The sequence below is a fragment of the Octodon degus genome, unplaced genomic scaffold (genome assembly GCF_000260255.1).
Source record: "Octodon degus isolate 3935 unplaced genomic scaffold, OctDeg1.0 scaffold00016, whole genome shotgun sequence".
Classification (NCBI taxonomy): domain Eukaryota; kingdom Metazoa; phylum Chordata; class Mammalia; order Rodentia; family Octodontidae; genus Octodon; species Octodon degus.
The window spans coordinates 22,789,468-22,807,586 of NW_004524592.1; the positions used below are offsets into that span (position 1 = coordinate 22,789,468).

The 18,119-nt window shown below is 48.8% G+C and overlaps 1 protein-coding gene across 1 annotated transcript in view; it reads left to right on the top strand.

Annotated features, from left to right (window-relative positions):
- The window catches only part of Papss1 (3'-phosphoadenosine 5'-phosphosulfate synthase 1), a 73,384-nt gene that overhangs the window by 45,150 nt on the left and 10,115 nt on the right, over window positions 1-18,119 (top strand). The window contains exons 10-11 of the mRNA XM_004626696.2: window positions 1,796-2,064; window positions 9,968-10,197. Coding sequence (XP_004626753.1) covers window positions 1,796-2,064; window positions 9,968-10,197 — 499 coding nt within the window. The remainder of the gene's footprint in view (window positions 1-1,795; window positions 2,065-9,967; window positions 10,198-18,119) is intronic.

Genomic DNA, 18,119 nt, shown 5'->3' on the forward strand with positions numbered 1-18,119 from the left:
TGAAGGTTTTGTGGCATTGTAGGGTGCGGAGCTAGTTCAGATGACTGGAGATGTAGAGGAGCATCTTGGTCAGACCGGGGTGACCACAGGAGGACTGGAGGGTTGTCTGCCAAGGCTGTGGCTTTGACTGCAGAGAGCCATGAGCTTGAGGTGTGACAAGAGGGCCTCCGTCTGTCTGTGGGTCCCAGGAGCCAGCAGGAATGCAGAACGTCATCTCTATTTGATGAACACAGGGACACACACGGGCCTGCGGAAGACCAAAGCCAGCTGTACTGTGACAGGCCACCTGTGGGGGCTTCTACTCTGATTTCCTCCTACAGCTCTGATTTTTCCTTTAAGAGGGGGGATTAAAAAGTCAAATGAAAGAGCAAGGGTTGGAGTTGTGGCTAGCAGGCCTAGGGTCTGGCAGGCAGAATGTCCATCATGTCCCTGCTGGCGTCTCCCTGCCTGCTGCCCTAGAGTCCTTGTAGGGAAGTGGAACTGTGGAAGAAGCCAGAGATAGAAGGAGGAGCCTGAGGCCCCAGGATGGAGGGCCCCGGGGCATATGCAGGCCCACAGATGAGTCTGAGAGGCGGAGGAGGTACAGCCTGCCTTGAGGTTTACAGATCGCTGCCTTGCCCGGCCTCGCTTGGTGCCCGTGGGCATGCGGCAACCAGATGGGGAGATGCTGCAGTGGAGAGGCCTCCGAATTCTCTGATGTCCCTGCATGACCCCTTTCTCCAGTGTGCAGTCAGATGCCTCTGTCCAGGCCTGGGAGAGAAGATGGGAGAATTGGTAGAATTTTAATGAAAATGAGTACAGCAACCTTTGGGGGTTTGCCTGCTCCTCTCCCTCCTGGTGTCTATCCTGACAGTCCAGCTAGGCAGTTTTCTGGGAAACATTCTTCATGATTCCAGTTTGCCCTTGCAGGCCCCTCAGCTGCCCCACCCCCTTCCCTGCAGTCTGTGCTGGGTGGATCCTGCCTGTGTGCCCTGCAGTGTGGTGAGGTGCGATGTGTGCTCCTCAGACGAGGCTCTGTGCCTGCCTGTGCCGCTGACTTGGAGCGGGAGGATTTTCCTTTTGCTCCTACCTCGCACAGTCTGTCTTTCAGGGCTCTGGATCTGGCCTGCTGTTCTGTAAATGCAGTTATGGCAAGCGCAGCCCTTCCAGGGGTGTGTGTGGTTCAAGGCTGATGCTGCAGTTTGGAGTAGGGGTGGGGGGCTGTGAGTCCACGCAAAGACCTCACCTGCAAAACCTGATGAACCCTGGCTCCTTCTACAGAGTGCGCGTCCCGGACCCCAGGTTGTTGGGCTCGCTGTGGTGCTTTCCAGGACTGGGAGACCAGGGGTTAGAAAGAAATGGCAATTGTAAATGTCTGAAAGTCATCATGTAGTCATCTCCCAGACTCAGTAGAAGTCACTCTAGGGGGCAGTAGCCTTAAATAAGCCCCGAGGAGCCTGTGGCAGAAAGGCAAATGTGTGCTTGAGTGTGGCGGGGCCTCCTTCAGGGAACAGGGATGAGAATGCATGCAGTGGACCTGAGTCCCCTGAGTGTCTGTGGCCCCAGGTTCCTGGTATGCACTGTTCTTGTCTTGTCCTGACTGGCAAGTCCTTCATTTCCTGTGTACAGAGCAGACCTAACTCCATGACAGTCATGTTCCATGCCCTGGGCACGCAGGTAGTGGTTGATGTCATGAGCATTACTGTTTCTGGTTCTGCTTGTGTGTGTGGCTGCCTTGCCCTGAGCGTGCGCCTGTCAGATCTTTCCCCGTGGGAGGTCGCATGGCCATTGCTGACTTGGGAACTTCTCTTTCCAGATGCCGTCTTTGCATTCCAGCTGCGCAACCCAGTGCACAATGGCCATGCGCTGCTGATGCAGGACACGCACAGGCAGCTGCTAGAACGTGGCTACCGGCGGCCCGTGCTCCTGCTGCACCCCCTTGGTGGCTGGACCAAGGACGATGATGTCCCGCTGATGTGGCGCATGAAGCAGCATGCTGCAGTGCTGGAGGAGGGCATCCTGAACCCCGAGTCCACTGTGGTGGCCATCTTCCCCTCCCCTATGATGTACGCTGGACCAACCGAGGTAGGCTGTGCTTAAGGCTCCCAAGAAGCACCCCCGTAGATCTCAGCAGCGCCCCCAGCCAAGCCTGGAGCACCCAACAGCCCTGTGTCTGGGATGTGCCCTTGGCTGGGCCCATGTGGGAAAGGGGTTTCCGCTGCTTTGCTGTGTGGTTTTGGTCCTACGTGTGGGAGAGGCTGACATAGGCCTGTTGTTACAGATGCAGTGTGCATAGTACTGGTCCCCTGGGCATCTTTAATAGGCTTGGGTCACTCTCCAAGGGACAGGCTTGGGCTGGTTTTCACCTTGTCCATGTTTTGCTAGAGCTAAAGGTCTTTCTGTGGGAAGAAAAGCATACTGTATCCATCAGCTTTCTGTCCCCATGAAGAATACCCAGCACGGTCACCCTGTAAGAGGCAGGGACTGTAAGAGGCCACAGTCCCTGATCCGTGGCCTCTTGATTTTGGGGCCTGGCAGCACCTCTTAACAGGAACAACAAGCCAGTACCCTCATGCCTAGGAAGTGAGAGAAGAGGGTGTGAGGATAGCCCTGTCCTCTTTAGTCATACCCCAAGGGCCAGAAGCCCTCCCATTGGCCCCCCCATCCACAGTCCTGCCCCTCCCAGAGTGAGGCCAGAGCCCAGGTCCTGAGCAGCTACCCCCGGCTCTTGCTTCCTCCCAGGGCCCCCAGGGATTCCTGTTTACCCTGAAGCCTGGAGAGCTTAGAGAGCGTCTGGGAGACCATTTCCACAGGGGAAGCAGGATTGCTGCTTGCTGTTGGGGAGAAGGTTCCCGTCTGGCACTGCCTTGTGCTCAGAAGGAATGCTTGCCATCTTTATGTCCTCATAGAGAGAAGAGGGCTTCACTGGATGTGAGGTTCAAGGTAGAGGAGGCTATCCAGAATATTTGTTGCAGGAGTGAACAAATCAGCGCATGACCTCAGAAGCAGCAGTGAGACATTCCAGCCAGTTTCTGGCTGAGATTTCAAGGCAAAAGTAAGTTTGGTGTTAGGGCTGCATTCTATTTCCTCCTGGCCTTAGAAGGAGATCACTTCACCAAGATGGATCTGAGAGGGAAGCCAGTTTAAAAAGTCATGTAGTTATGCAAACTCTGCGATGTCTTAAATCCCAACCCAAATTTTACACGTTTAAAAACCTAAAATTTTAAAATGAGGTCATAGTATTATATAGTTTGCTATCTCTTTAGCCTAGATTGGAATTTAGTTGTAGTGTAGTATACTTTGTTATCTTTTTATCCTAGAAAATTTAACAGTGACAAGCTGTACAGAAGTGCAGGCCTGTCACCCTAGCACTGTGGAAGCTGAGACAGGAAGATTGTGTGTTGGAGCCCAGCCTAGGCAGTTTGACAGCTTAGCATGACTCTATCTCAAAAAACGAGAAAGGACTGGGGATGCAACTCAGTGTGAAGGCCCTGGGTTCCATCCCCGGGACCACAAAACAGAACAAGAAGCTGACTGATGTGAGTGTACAGGGTCTTCTTTTCAGCTCAGCCCTGTAATACATGTACAGCACCGAGACTCCCTGCCATCCTCTATTCCTTGGTCCCCATGAGAACTGGCCAGTGACAGCCGCATTTACCACTGTGGCCTTGAGTTCTGACGTCTCAGAGAGAAGCTCTTTTGGAAATATAGTAATGGTTTTGTTCTAGTAGTTGACCTTTGGTCAGTTATGAAGTCATTTGTTCTGAAGTTCTCCTGAATTATGGGTGGATGTATCTAAATGTGTGAATGACTCACATTTGGGGCCGTTGTCCAGGATGCCAATGTGCTCTACTTCAGGGGCACATGTCCTGGCCTTCCTCAGTGTGCTGGCTGTCACAGGACCTGTCCTGGCTCCTGTCTTCTCTGTCACCATAGGACCTGTCCCGGCTCCTGTCCTATCTCTGTCACCACCCTTGGGCAGAATCTCTCAGTAAAGGCAGTGAAAAATGTTGTTGGAGCTCTAGGCATGGGTCGGGGCCTGGCTCCCTGCCAGCAGGTTCAAGCTGTTGGGTCAGTCTTGTTCAGATTTCTCTGATCTCTGCTTATGTGCACATGAAGTGCTTGTTTGCAGGAGGCATACCTAGGGCTCAGTATTTTGACCGTTTTCTATCTGCCTTACTCTGTTTTCACTTTATATTACTTTCTAAATGGGAAGAAGTACACACTTGGTAAGTTAAGTGGAATTTCTCCAGTTGAACATAAGCTTGCAGCCAGCACCCAGGATGGAAGACAAACCGCATTCGGTGCTGGAGGTCTGTTCTTTGCTGCTCTGGTTTCTCCTATCCTGGGCCTGATACATTAAAGGCGTCCTGTGGGACTCCAGGTCTGCACTCAGATTCAAGCTGTGGAGCTCTTGTGGTCCCCACATGTGGAAGGGCAGAGGAAGGCAGCGAGAGCGGGAGAAAGAAGCTTAGTCTCAGTGGAGGCCAAAGTTTACCCCTCTGGTAGTTCTGGAAGAGGCCTTCAGTAGCAACATCCCAGGGTCAGGAGTGCCCTGGAAAAGGCTGTATGGGCATCAGGCTTCCTGCATCTGGCTGTGCCTTTCTGAGCACACGCCTGTCACCTGTAGCAGGAGAAGAGTCCCCGGGTCCTGGGCCACTCATTTGCCCTGGTAGTAGACAGCTACCAGCCTGGCTGGCTCCCTGCATGGCGGGACCTTCCCACCCCACCAGCAGCGCTGCTCGGTCTTGGCTGCCTCTGCTGTTGCTGCCCTTGTGCTGCGCAGCCACCTCTGCAGTACACTCACAGCCTCTTATCTAAGCTCATGCTTTCTTCTCTCCTTGGGCCACTTCACTAGAGCAGAGACCGGGACTGACAGCAAGTGAGATTTGGTTGCAGTTGATGATTAAGAAAAATGCCCCCTTCTGTTGAGCTCCCACTGTGTTTGCAGGATTCTGAGTGTGTTACAACTTAACTCATGTGATTTTCCTAGTGTGCTGAGAGGCCTGGTGCTCTGTGTCCCCCATCTTACAGACGAGGAACCCAGCAGGGAGGCTAATGGACCTCCTAGCAGGTGAATCTGAGGAAGCTGGACGTTACCGTCTCACAGTTCTTTATTTCCTTTGGTTCTGGGGATCAAACTTGGGACCTTGTGCTTGCGTTGCAGGCACTTATACCACTGAGCTGTATCTCTGGCGTTCACAGTTCTTGCATTTTTCCTTAACATTAAAGTATTTGTAAAAACATGAAACCACGTATTTCTTGAAAACAGATGGGAACTGAAGTCATGCAGGAGTTCTAGAATAACGAGTCAGGAAGCCTCTGGCGTTTCTTGCTGGTGAGCTGCGCTGTGTAGTGCTTGTTGCATGGTGCGTGGATCTCAGCTTCTTCCCCACCTGCAGCAGTGGCCTTCAAAGCCCTGATGCCTCTGTGTGTTATCACCCTTTGTCTTCTTACAAGGCTCTGGTGGGATTGGCGTGCCTCCCCATGTCATTATGAGCAGCGGGTAGGATAGTGCAAACTGCTACATCGCCTGGCTTATGATAGTATGGGATAGTATTACTGGGGGCCTTAGAAAATAACAAGCACTTTGTATTCAGTTCCCAGTGCCCTATTCTGGCTGCTTGTAGGGAGCTGTGTGTGTCTCAGGACTGCCTTGTAACTGGAGTCCTAGAATTCAGAATTTAAAAAAAACTTCTATTTATTTGGTACAGGGTCTCGCTACACAGCTTGGACTTGTAGTGATCCTCCTGTCTCACCCTCCCCAGTGCTGGGATTACAGGCATGTTCCACAATGCCTGGTTTTGGTGGCTGGCATAGTCTGAACAGCATGAGGTACCAGGGTTCAAACCCAGGTCCTTGTGCTTCCCAGGCAGGTGCTTAGACCACAGAACTATCTCCCTACTCCGTCCTTGATTTTTAGACCTGGCAGAACTTGGGATGGCCTGTTTGTTTCACCATCCAGGCCTGATTTGGAATCTCTTGTGGTGCTTAACAAGGCATGAAGCTCTTCGAGGTAGGAAATGGAAACAGTTTTGAGTGCCTGAGTCAATGCTTAGGGGATGTAGATTTTATTCCCACATCACCAGCAAGGTACAGTCACTTACTGGTGTGCTATCATGAGGGACCAGAGTGGGCGGTAATTGGGGCAGTAAACCTGGTTTTATTCAAGATGTCCTGATAGAGGAGTGATATCAGACTTCCAGTTAGTATAGATATCCCAGCCTGCTAGATATCTCATATGCTGAATTCATGTTCTCCAAAATAGAAGAATGTATTCTAGAAACAACAGAGGTTAGGAGTAGGCAGTCTTCACTGAGGGAAAGACAGGTTCTACCCGGGAGAGACAGGAGGGCCCAGAGTGGGCTGCCACAGACTCCGCTCTTAGGGGAAGTTTTACAGAGCACAACCACATGGGTACAACGTGGATTAAAGCTGTGGTTAATAAGATTACAAGTACAGCTGCTTAGGTAATATTGATCCAATAGGTAAGCAAGTCACATAGCAAGTGCACTTGGGAAGAACAAAGATCTGTTCAGGAAGAGATGACTCCGAGGGTCTTGGTCACATACTGAGGTGACAGATATCCATGTAGATCTCATTAGACCGGGTGTCACCACTTATCTTAGTCAGGTCATTCTGTCTTTATCTTGAGGCCTGGCCTCCGAGAGATGTGCATCCAGTCACGATTGTGATGAGCTCTCGTCTTCTGCACTGATTCCTTCGAGGGCCCAGCCTGTCTGCCTGCTTATAGTGGTTCCACCAGCTTGGCTGTTTATAGTACTGCCTCAAGAGGGAAAAGTCTTTAGTGTAGAGCTGGACTGTGAACCAGTTTGGCTAAGTCAGGGTGCATAGCCAAGGAGCAGTGTGGGGCCAGGGGACCCAAGAGCACCAGGCGAGAATGGCAAAGAGAACTCGATGCCTGTGTTTAAGCTGACCGAGAGGGTTCTTGGCCCAGGTGTCAGGGTGGCCCACGACTACCACAGTGCATGGGGAGGAGTTTGCACAGAGATGTGTGATCTGCATTGGAGGATTCTTAGCAGACGCTTGGGCATTGTTGTTACCAGGGACCACACAGGCCCAGTGAACATCTGGTGGCTGGGCTGAGAGCGCAGGGTGGCCTGACCTGATATGGTCATGGAAAAACCTGGGAGACTCAGGGCTGGGACTCAGGAGCCTTATCCTTGGCAATTGGGGAAGGGGCTGAGAATTAGGCTGTGGGTACTCAGGGCAGCCCCCTGCTCCCTGGGCCCAGGGCTGGGGCTGCCTTGGTGGAATCAGAAGGCAGAGATATAGCTCTTTCAGGAAGCCTGTGTGTCAGTATGTTAGGCCATTAAATGCTTTAATTCTTATGACCTGGAGAGGATCATACTGCTGGGGTAAAGGGTTTGGGAGGACTTTGCCTTGTTTTCTGCAGTGGTACACTGGTTTGCTTGACCACTTACAGCTTTTATGTGAAGAATTTGCTTATTAAACATATGCACGTGCACACACACACACACACACACACACACCAAACCCTCATTTTTGTAACTTTTCCTATGACATCAGGAACAAGTCTGCCAGTAATGAATACTCGCCAGCTCATAACAATAAAATGCAAACACTGATCTTCCTTTAATCATTTCTCATAGGTCGTTCAGAAGGCATTGGTACCAGATTTGTTCCCTTCACACAAATCCTTTTCAGAGCAGCGAGCAGCTGCTGAGACTGGTTATCAACAGGATGTTCCTGATTTTCCAGTCTATAAAGATTTAATGGTTTAATTCCTAAATTCCCTAGCCTTGATGGAGGCTGGAGGCAGGGAGAATTGACTTTCTAATCCTAATTTTTGTCTGTGTGAGGAATTAATCGACAATGTAGGAAATACACTTTGTCTTACTTCATGAGAAACTAAACAGTATACTGCGAGGGGAAAGTAAAACAGCCTGTGAAGCAAGAGTTCTGTATTGAGGCAGGATTATCCTTAGAGAGTAAGAAAGTGACAGCATTTTTGGGTGATGGAAATTTGAGAATTTAGTGCAGAAGTTTCTCAGAGGCCTTCAGAGAAAGGCCTGCAAACCTCAGAGGCCCTGTTGTCCCTGTGCCGGATGCCTGGAGGCTGAGAAAGGAGGGGCTCCTGTCTTCACACTTCTGGGTGAGGACACAGCAGGTCCACTCGGCTGGGCCACCAGCAGTGCTCGCCACCCATAAATAAAATTCCTGTTGTATCAGGATGTTAATGGTATTTGTGGTGTGTGATAGTTGGTATGGCGTGGTATCTAGTTCTAGTTATGGAGTATGTTATTTAGCTCATTGATAAAAACAAAGCAGAAAATAAATCATTTATTGTTTGGCTGATCATTTACAGATGATTTTAAATGGGTTTATAGGAAACTTCTGGAAGTCTCCATGTTTTCCTTCATCAGCATCTGTCCCATGTCCCACACTGCAGGTGCCTGGGGCAGTGCCTCCTAAGCAAGCTCCTAGGGGAGGAAATAAATAGGCTGTTCAGATGAGCCGGCGGCTGGCCCTGGGCTTGCAGCTCCCATCTCCTGGGTAGCCAGTCGTTGAATCCAGGACCTTTGATTGAGCTACACCCCCAGTTCAACTTGAACTGTGGCCTCCTTTCTCAGCGTGGCAGAGTGCTGGGATTCTAGGTGTGCGCCACCTGGCCCTGCTGATGTGTGTATTCTTACATCGCAGTCACCATAGCTGACTTGCACTCCTTTGGTCAGTTGTAAGTGGACTCACAGAAGACCCTCCTTTTATCCATGTCTCAAACTAGTTTCAGAAGAGCTATACACTAAAATGTAAATTGAGATTCATCAGGCAGGTACAGGAAAACTCTGTCCCCCTGTTGGTCTGCTCACATTTAATCCATTTGTAATCCCTAGGAATTAAGGAGGTGACTTAATTCTGCTGGGATTTTCCAAGCCTTAGAATTGGAACCGATATGGCTGAGTGTGCTTTGTGACCCTGGTTCAACGCTTCGTTGTTCTGGGCTCCAGTTTCCTCCCATTTGAAAGGAGCAGACTGGTTGGATTAAATGATCCAAGCTTCCTAGCATATGTATAAAAAGTCAGACAGCCACTGCGTACTGACCTAATGTTTGAAGGATAGATGTAAATATTTAGCAAGCAGATTAAGTTCACTGAAATTTGGAGGACTGAGGCTTCCCTGTTATCCCTGTACACTGCACTTTTTTTTTTTTTTTTTTTTTTTACTCTGTTGATGAAATATCTGGAAATGGGAAAGGGGACCATGAGATAGGCGAGGGACATAAAGAAAATTGAGATGTGTTATGCACAGGTCCCAGCTGCCTTCAATAATCATATTGCAAGTGTGAACTGATCAAATTGTGTGTGTATAAAGTACTTGATGCAAGAGAAACTACCAGGAAAAATAAAATGAAACATAGTAACAAGTAGGGGTAGGGTCCTCTCCTTGCCTGCTGTAGGTAAGCAAAACCCTGTAGCTTAGGTCGCTTTCATCCAGTATTTTTTTTTTAACCCATGAAACCGTAAGGTGGGGAGAGGGCTGTAAGTTGTAAGTGTGCTAACAGTGCAGAGCACTTTCACAGTGACTGCAACCTGATTGCCAGTACCCAGACCCTGGATCCAAAGCCCTGCATCCCTGCATCCCAGGGGACCCTGGCAGTTACTTCCCTCCCAGGGCAGCGGCCGTCCTGACCTCTCAGAAGGTGGATTCTGAGCTTCATGACATTTCAGCTGGTTGGAGCCACACACAGAGGCATGTGTAACCTCCCGGGTCTTTTATAAGTCATACATGAAGATATGTGTACATGTTTATGCTTTTTGATTTTTGGTGGGTTGGTTTTCTGAAGAGTGGCAATACAGGTCTCAGTTTCCCAGATAACACAGGTGAGAGTTTTTACCACTGGACAACACTGAGAGCATGTGCAGTAATCATCCTGCTGCTGCTGCTGCTGCTGCTGCACAGGGCTTGATCCTGGGCACAGCCATGTCATAGGCAACTCTTCTCCTAGGTCCAGTGGCACTGCAGAGCGCGGATGGTGGCAGGGGCCAATTTTTACATCGTCGGCCGAGACCCAGCTGGCATGCCACATCCAGAGACGGGAAAGGACCTCTACGAGCCCACCCATGGGGCCAAGGTGCTGACCATGGCCCCTGGCCTCATCACCTTGGAAATTGTGCCCTTCCGAGTGGCGGCGTACAACAAAAGGAAGAAGCGGATGGACTACTATGACGCAGAGCAGTGAGTGTCCCACCCGTCCTATGCCTGGGTCTCTGAAGTGTGTGGTCCCTGCTGCTGGCCGGCTTTGGTGTGTGGTTCCATGCATACCGATCTGATGACAGCCCTTGTCGTTGGTGTTTCAGAGCTAGGCAGATCAAGGACACTAAATTTCTCATTATCCTAGAAGTTAGAGGTAGAAATAAAATTGAATGAAGGGTCATGTTCGTGGTTTTAGGAATTCTGGCTTGTTCTTCAGGGTATTAAGGGTGTCTCTACATCTCCCAGGTCTGGGCCCACCTTCCAATACTGACGACTGGGAGTACTGCGCACGGAACTCCCGGGCGTGGGCCAGAGTTGAGCTGATTTGTGTCTGTAGCTCGTGTGTAGTGGTGGTACCCTCTGTAAATTTAAAGCAGCAGCAGCAGGCGGTGTAGAATCAGAAGTCACGGGTTCTCGCTGTGTCTGTGCTGTGCGGCCGGAGAGTCCTGCATCCTCTCTGCCTTTTCCTTCCCTCTGGAGTACGTTAGCTCCCTCCTAGCTCTTCCTGTAGTCCTCAGCACCTAGTGATGTTTGTACCTCAGAAGGCTCTTGTACGTGCAGGTTGTTTTGTGGCAAGACTCTCATTTGGTGCAATTGCTTTTTGGGTGCAGATCATATTACGCAAATAAAGCAGATCATTTAGCAGTTACTTCTTTTTTGATTTACATTTGCCAGCGTCCATTCTACTGACAGGTACTAATTGAACACTGGCGGTAGCCTGGTTTCTTTGATCCGGAGCTCTTTGCCTGTCTTGGTGCACTTACATTGGCTCTGTGTTGAGGAATGACGCCAACCCTAACCCTGTGGCTGCATGTGGTTTGTCGCATGAGGGACAAGAAAGAAAAAGAAACCTTTAAAAAATTAAGATGGTATTTTCTTTTTCTAAAAAGAACGCTGAGTTTATTTTCTTTGAGATACTAGAGTTGTCTGGATAGTGGAACACTGTTAGCACTGCTGCAGACCGAGAACTGGTTGGTCTCTTGTTCAGGGACAGTAATATTGGAGATAGTGCGTGTGCTTTGGAGGCAGCAGGCTTTATGGGCTATGGGCTGTGGCTAGACTATGAGAAAATCTTACGCAGTAAATGCAGACAGTTTGCAGAACTGGCCCTGGACCGGTGGGAAAGGCCCCTCCTGCCCCTGGGCCCAGATGTGGAATTCAGGACAGCAGCTGTGTGGGCCTGCGTTTGCTGAGACTTCAGATGTGACCGAGTCTGAGGCTCTTGGGGGCCACACTAGAATATGAGACCAGCCAAAACCTTTTCATCCTTGTATAAAATCAGGTTTGCCACCACCTCGAGATAGTGCTAAATCATGTGGGACCTTCTTTTAGTCTTAAAAAATATGTATGTGTTTGTATGCATGCACATGTGCAGACATATGTACATGCACTACAGTTTCACTCTATAGAATGTAGCTATAAAAATGGTACACTGAGGGTTATATAATTGATCTTTTTTTAACCAAAGGGATGTCTCTTCATAATTATTTATTTATTTTTTGGGGGTTGGTATCAGGAATCAAACTCAGGACCTTGAGCTTGTCAGACAGATGCTTGTGCCACTGAGCTATGTCCCTGACCCTTTAAAATATTTATAAAATAATTTGAAGAAAAATGAAAACAATTACAGTAAACTGTAGCCTCTGGAACCACAAAGGTGATTGAAGCCTTGAAGTGTACATTATTAAGGAAATTAAGCATTTGGCACACAGTCTTGCTCTTCTGTGGTTTGCTTTGGGCAGGCCACCATCAGAGATTCTAGTGGAGCCAGTCTGCAGCAGGGCCCACCCGCTGGTATTTCTTATAAAGCCCCCACTGCAGCCCACCTCAGAGGTCCAGTGCCTTCCTCTGGATCTCTGTAGCCCACGAGGTCAGAGAGAGGACGCTGGGCATGACACCTTTGGTTTCCCACCCAGCACCCGACTCATTGTCCAGGTTGTATGCAGTAAGAGGTTGTTAGTACTTGGTTACAAGGGCTGTGAGCCACTTAACACCAGTGGAGGGCAAGGAGAGAGAATCATCCTGCCGGTGCCTGAGGACTTTTGCATGGATTTCCATTTTGTTAAGTGAAGAAAATAAAGCCAAGCTAAAGGCAGTATGGAGCCTCCCTGCTCTTCTCCTTGTGCTAGCCATCTGCTCCCTAGGGTCCCTTCTCCTGCTCAGCTGGTCTAGGCCCGTCCGTGTGGATGTGTTGTTGACCAGTGAGCTGAGAAGCCCAAGGTAACTTGCTTAAATCTGTGTAGAATTGTTTCAACCTCTCTTAATCATCCCAAAGCTAAATAATCACATCGGTTCTCATAAGATTTTCCAAAGATGAATTATTGCATGAGTGGCTCATTTCCTTGGAATTTTGGGGGGTTACAAGTCTTAATAAGTTGTAACTTGGGAAGCTTTAAAACTGCTTTAGTTTGCTAATTTTTTATATTTGTGTCCCAAAATAGTTAAGTTGATGGGAATATGTTGGAAAGTGATTAAAATTTTGCAGAAAGCAGTAGTCTTTGATGTAGTGCGAAAACTCGGTTATTAATTATGCACATGAGGCTGTCGTATGTTTGATTAATGGACATTAGTCAGTGCCAGCATTTGTGTAATTAACGATTTTGTAGCTTTTGATTTGATTAACCACCAGTGTAAGACAAGGCTCAGGGAAAACAATTCATGAAGATTTCTGGCAAGATATTATTGATAGGAATTACTATAACAATCATCTGTTTACATTCAGGGAGTCAAGGAGGTTCCTCTTAGGAGTGATGCAAGGAACCATGAGATGAAAGCCCAGTTTTATCCTATAACAAACTTTTAGAGAAAATTCAATTATCTTATTTATATTTGTTTCTCTTTAGAAAGTAAATATTTTGGTAAATACAAGCACATAAACACAGATTTATTTAGATTACTGAAATAGCCTATGAAAACAAGAAACAGAATGTGGAAGGAAGCGGCAATGGCGCTAACTGGTGGGGTGGGGGAGTTGCCTGCCACTGATGTCTGTGATTCCAGTAGAGTTTATGTTTTTAAGGGTAGGGTGTACTTTTTACTGTAGAAGACTAGAGTCACTATGGAGATGGTTTGTGTGAGACAGGGCCTCCTTATATAGTTCAGGCTGGCCTTGAACTCACTATGTAACCTGAGGTGGGCTCAAACTCATAGTGATCCTCCTGCCATCATACTGCCAGTGCCATTTAAAAGACACTGGAATCCCTTGCATGCTCTGAGAGGTTTGCAAATACCTACCCTTCTTTATGGCCCCCTCACAGCCAGGTGAGAGATGTCTGATGTCCTTGTTTCTATGCTGTGGCTCTAAAATCCATAGGCCAGCGCTACTCAGGTGCTAATTGGGTTACTTTCCTACTGCTAATGTGCCAGCTCAGTGACATAAACTGCCAGCATGAACTACTTTCCCATCCGTTAGGTCCGAAGGTTGGGGGAGCTTGGCTATGTCCCTGATCAGCCTGGGTTTGTGTGTGATGGCCCTGGGAAGCACCTGTGGCCATGTGTTGACTCCAGCCCTAGAGCTGCAACCCCTGTCACCTCGTGAGCCTATGGCGAACTCACCCCTGTCCTGGAAGGTATGCTAGGTCCTTGCCATGGGCCCTCCCGTTCCTTGTGGCATCACAGTGCCCCAGAAGCTGACTCCCTGTGCTGCTTGTGGAGACGAGCAGCCTTTGCTTTTCACGTGGCCATGTTCCATCCACTCAGATCATTTTGCTGGGTGTAGGTCAGCTGATTAGTGACTGAAGGCCCTGCAGAGCCCCTTCCTGGGCAGCAGCCTCACGGTAGCCGCCCCATGAGGGGCTGACCATTGGCCACCTCATACTCTGCCCACCACACTCTGAGCTTTTCTTCAGAGATGTCTTGGTTCTACTTAAGATAACTTGAAGGAGTACGCATCACCATAATTCTCAAAATCCCACCAACCCTAACTTCCATTCCACAGACCCTTAGGTCTGCCTCCTTAGTTACTCTTTTCTCATCGTTGAGACAAAATACTGAACACCCAAAATGAAGGAAGGAAATGGAGAGGTCTCGGAGGAAGGCTGAAATTGAGTAGAATAGTTTGCACAGAGGATGAGACAGGCACTCGAGGAGGCATCTGAAAGCCAAAACAGAATAGAGGGGTGTGTGTGTGTGTGTGTGTGTGTGTGTGTGTGTGTGTTACTGCTGTTGAACCCAGGGCCATGACACTGAGCAGTAGCCTCAGTTCTACATCTTGGGGCAGGATTTTGCTGAGTCACTAAGTTGCACAGCCTGGACTGGAACTTGTGGACCTGGGATGACAGGCATGTGCCATGCCAATGTCCAGCTGGGGATAACTGAGCTTTAGTGGTTGCTGGGGCCTGATATAAGTACTCCCAGGTGATGAGGAGGTTAAATTTGCAGAGTTGCTTTTCTCAGCTGGATAAAAATGCAACATTTTTATAAAAAGCACTGTGGCGCTGCCTGTATGACACATCACCATAATCAGCTATTCTGAGGGCCACACTGGGAAGCAGACCAGGTCCTTGTGGGAAGGTGAATGGGAATGGCTTTGCCCTGGCCAACCCTGGAGCTGCAGTGTCCTGGACAGAAGGCAGCATTCTGTTCTGTACCCGGGTAGAGTCAGCCGGGACTGTCCCTTGCCCTGCCTGGGACACTGAGGCTAGAAGCCTGAAGCTCTGCTCACAGGCCAGCTCGAGTTTCCCAGCACATCAGAATGACATGGCAAGACCTGGTGGTGTCATGAGATGGCTGTGTGTGGGGTCTGTGGAGGTCGGCAGAGAGTGGCACAAGCACTTCCTGGATGCCTTCGCCTGTGTCTGGTGCTCCACTCATTCCCGTAAGCAATTCTGCAACCACCGTGAACAGTTTTGGCCTGAAATGACAAAACATACAAGGTGGTAAAGTAACGTAAGCGAGGAGAAAGCCAAAACAAAAAAACAAGCCCCTAGTCTGCAGCCTGTGACAGAACCGTCCACATGTGCTGGACACGAGGTTCAGAGCAACTCAGGATAAAGCAAGACCAGCTTGAAACGATCTGCTGGGACATGAAAGCAGGAAAATGACCCAGTGCCTTCAGAAAGAGCATGAGAGGGGAGGTGGCACGCAGATGTGGGTGAGATGAGGGTTCAGGGGGTGCGCTGGGGGCCAGGAGGCTTTGGTGGTGCAACGCTGTGAGCTGGAGGAGTCTGTGTTCTGTTCTCCAAAGACTCTTCAGTGTACCGGGTGCTTGCTCGCTCACAAACTTCTATGGTGAATTTTCTTCTGTCAGCAGAGACCAAGATGATGTGGAAATGGACATTGTTTTTCTTTATCATTTCACAGGCCTCTCTTTTGAAAGGCTCTTAGAAAGGTGGGAAACTCCACTGTCCTTGAAGGAGGATTGACAGGATTGATGTTGACAGGATTTTCCCTCCAGAGGAAAGTGTTAGAAACAACAGGCAAGAGAGCATCGAGTAACTGTCATGCCAAACAGTAGCTGTACGTTGCCTTCTATCAGCCACAAAACTGAGACAGACAGAGGGACCAGAGGTTGGCACAGAGCATCAGAGACAGAGCTTGGGAGTGTCCCTGTGGCTGGGGCAGAGTGGCTGCGGCCTCTTGGGGTTTCTAAGTGTAAGCCTATGTAAAGAAGATCACCTGAACCCATGTGCTCAGGCCTAAAACATCTCTTCCTAGGTTCCTTCTTTGGGAGCAGGTGGGCTGTGCTGGTTTGGTCTGTTCTTGGAAGAATAAGGGGTTCATGGAATGGATCCCCCTCTGTCTTGGTTACTTTTCTCTCATTGCTGAGACAAATTCCTGACATTTAAAATGAAAGAAGGAAAGGTTTATTTAGCTCACAGTTACTGGAGATTTCAGTCCATACTCAGATGGCTCCAAGGCAGAGTGGCACAAGGCAGAGAGTAAACTTTCATGGCAGTGGCAGAGAGCAGAGAGCCAAGGGAGTGGCAGCAGCTCAAGCAGCTAGCTAGCCTCTTAACCCTCCTTGCATTGTAATGCAAATTACCTGCCCCGGGACAAGTGTAGCATCCATACCCACAATAATCAATCACAAACTCCAGAAACCAAGCTGCCCCATGACTGCATGAGGCTTTGGGGGGACACCTATACACCAACCATGACATTCCACCCCTGGGCCCTCAAAGACTCATGCACATCCCTTTGTGAAAAAGACATTTTAGTCCATCTCTAAGAGTTGCCAAAGTCCCAACAGTTTCAGCATTGCTGAAAAGTCCAAGTCCCAAATCTCTTCCATGATCCAAGCAAACTCTTTGTTATGAGCCCCTATACAGATGAAAAGTTAAACATTTCAAACATCCAGTGGCACAAGGTAAACATTACCATTCCAAAAGGTACACAGAACAGAGGAATCCAAAAGCACTGGGACCAATACAAGTCCAAAATCCAGCAGGACAAACATTAAGTCCTATAGTTCCATGTGGAATATCTGAAGCAATCTGTGGCAAATTGTAAGCTCCATGTGGTTCTGCCCCTATGGCACTAGTGGCGGTAGCTCCCATGGCTTCTCTCAGGCTGGCTTTGCTCCCTCCTTGCATTTTCCCTTAGATGATCTATATTCCTGGTTTTTCCAAACTTCTGCAGTTTCCACTGACTAGACTTCTCACAGTTTTACACACTGCCCTCTCAGGGCCATACTGCCTGACCTCCCACGCCTTCTGAAATCTAGATTGAAGCCTTCTTAACCTCAGAACTCCTACATTCTACAAGCACTTAAAACCAGTGCCACATGGATGATGCCAAGGTTTGCTGCCAGCTGGAGAAGTAGCCGGTCTTCCCTCTCTCTTGGCTATCGGGGTCGAGTGCCTGGATTGCTGAGCACTCTTACCCTGATTCTGAGGAGTAAATTCTCCATGTTGGTGCCATTCTGGAGCCTGGTGTGACTGCTGCTGCCATTCTGAAACGTGGGGCTCTGCAGCTTTTTCCCCAAAGCAAAATCCCTGACCTTTGCAAGTCTAAGGCTGCAAAGCGTGGAGACCTACTGCGTCCTGTGATGCCTTCAGGCCATCTTTTCCTTCTCAGCAGTGGAAATCTCAGCTCTATCTTTGCATTCCACAGCTTTATTGGAGTTTCCTTTCTGGCCAAACTTGCAGCATTTTAAATCATGCTGCTGGGCTCTTTGTTCTTGATTCTCCACATAAATCTGGCTAAAAGCCCCCAACAATAGTCATGTCACTGCCTCAATATTTGGCTGCTTTGAAACTTCTTTTGCAAGATTAATCAGTCCACCATGCTTAATCTTAGTCTCAGGCAAAGTCTCTGGACATGAGCAAAATGCAAACAAACTTTTTGCCAAGCCACACACACATCGTCTGGAGTCCAACAACCACTACAGTCTTTCTTCCCAGAATAAACCTCCCCAGGGTGATCTTTATAGGCAGGCTTTCTATCAGCCCTCTGGTCTTCTGAGGTCTGACTAGAATCTCCCATACACAACAGCCAAAGCTGTTCCAGTGCCTCTCTTGTAGGCAAACATCCACATCTGCAAACCTTTCCTACCTCTTCCTATAAGCCATTCTCAAAAGCTTATAATCTGCATGGTCAGGTTTAACTACAGCAATGACCCCACTTCACAGGTATCAAGTTCTGTCTCAGTTACTCTTCTCTCATTGCTGGGACAAATACCTGATACACCAAATGAGGGAAGGAAACATTTATTTAGCTCACAGTTATTAGAGGTTTCAGTCCATACTCAGCTGGGTCCAAGGCTGAGCAGCACATGAGAGAGAGCAACTTTTCATGACAGCAGCAGAGAACAGAGAGTTAAGGTAATAAGTAGCAGCTGCTCAGTCAGCTAGCTAGCCCCTAATCCCTCCTTGCATTGCAGTGCAAATTACCTGCTGGGGGGGGGGTACCACATGCGCACCCTCATTAATCACAAACTGTAGAAGCCAAGCCATCCCATGACT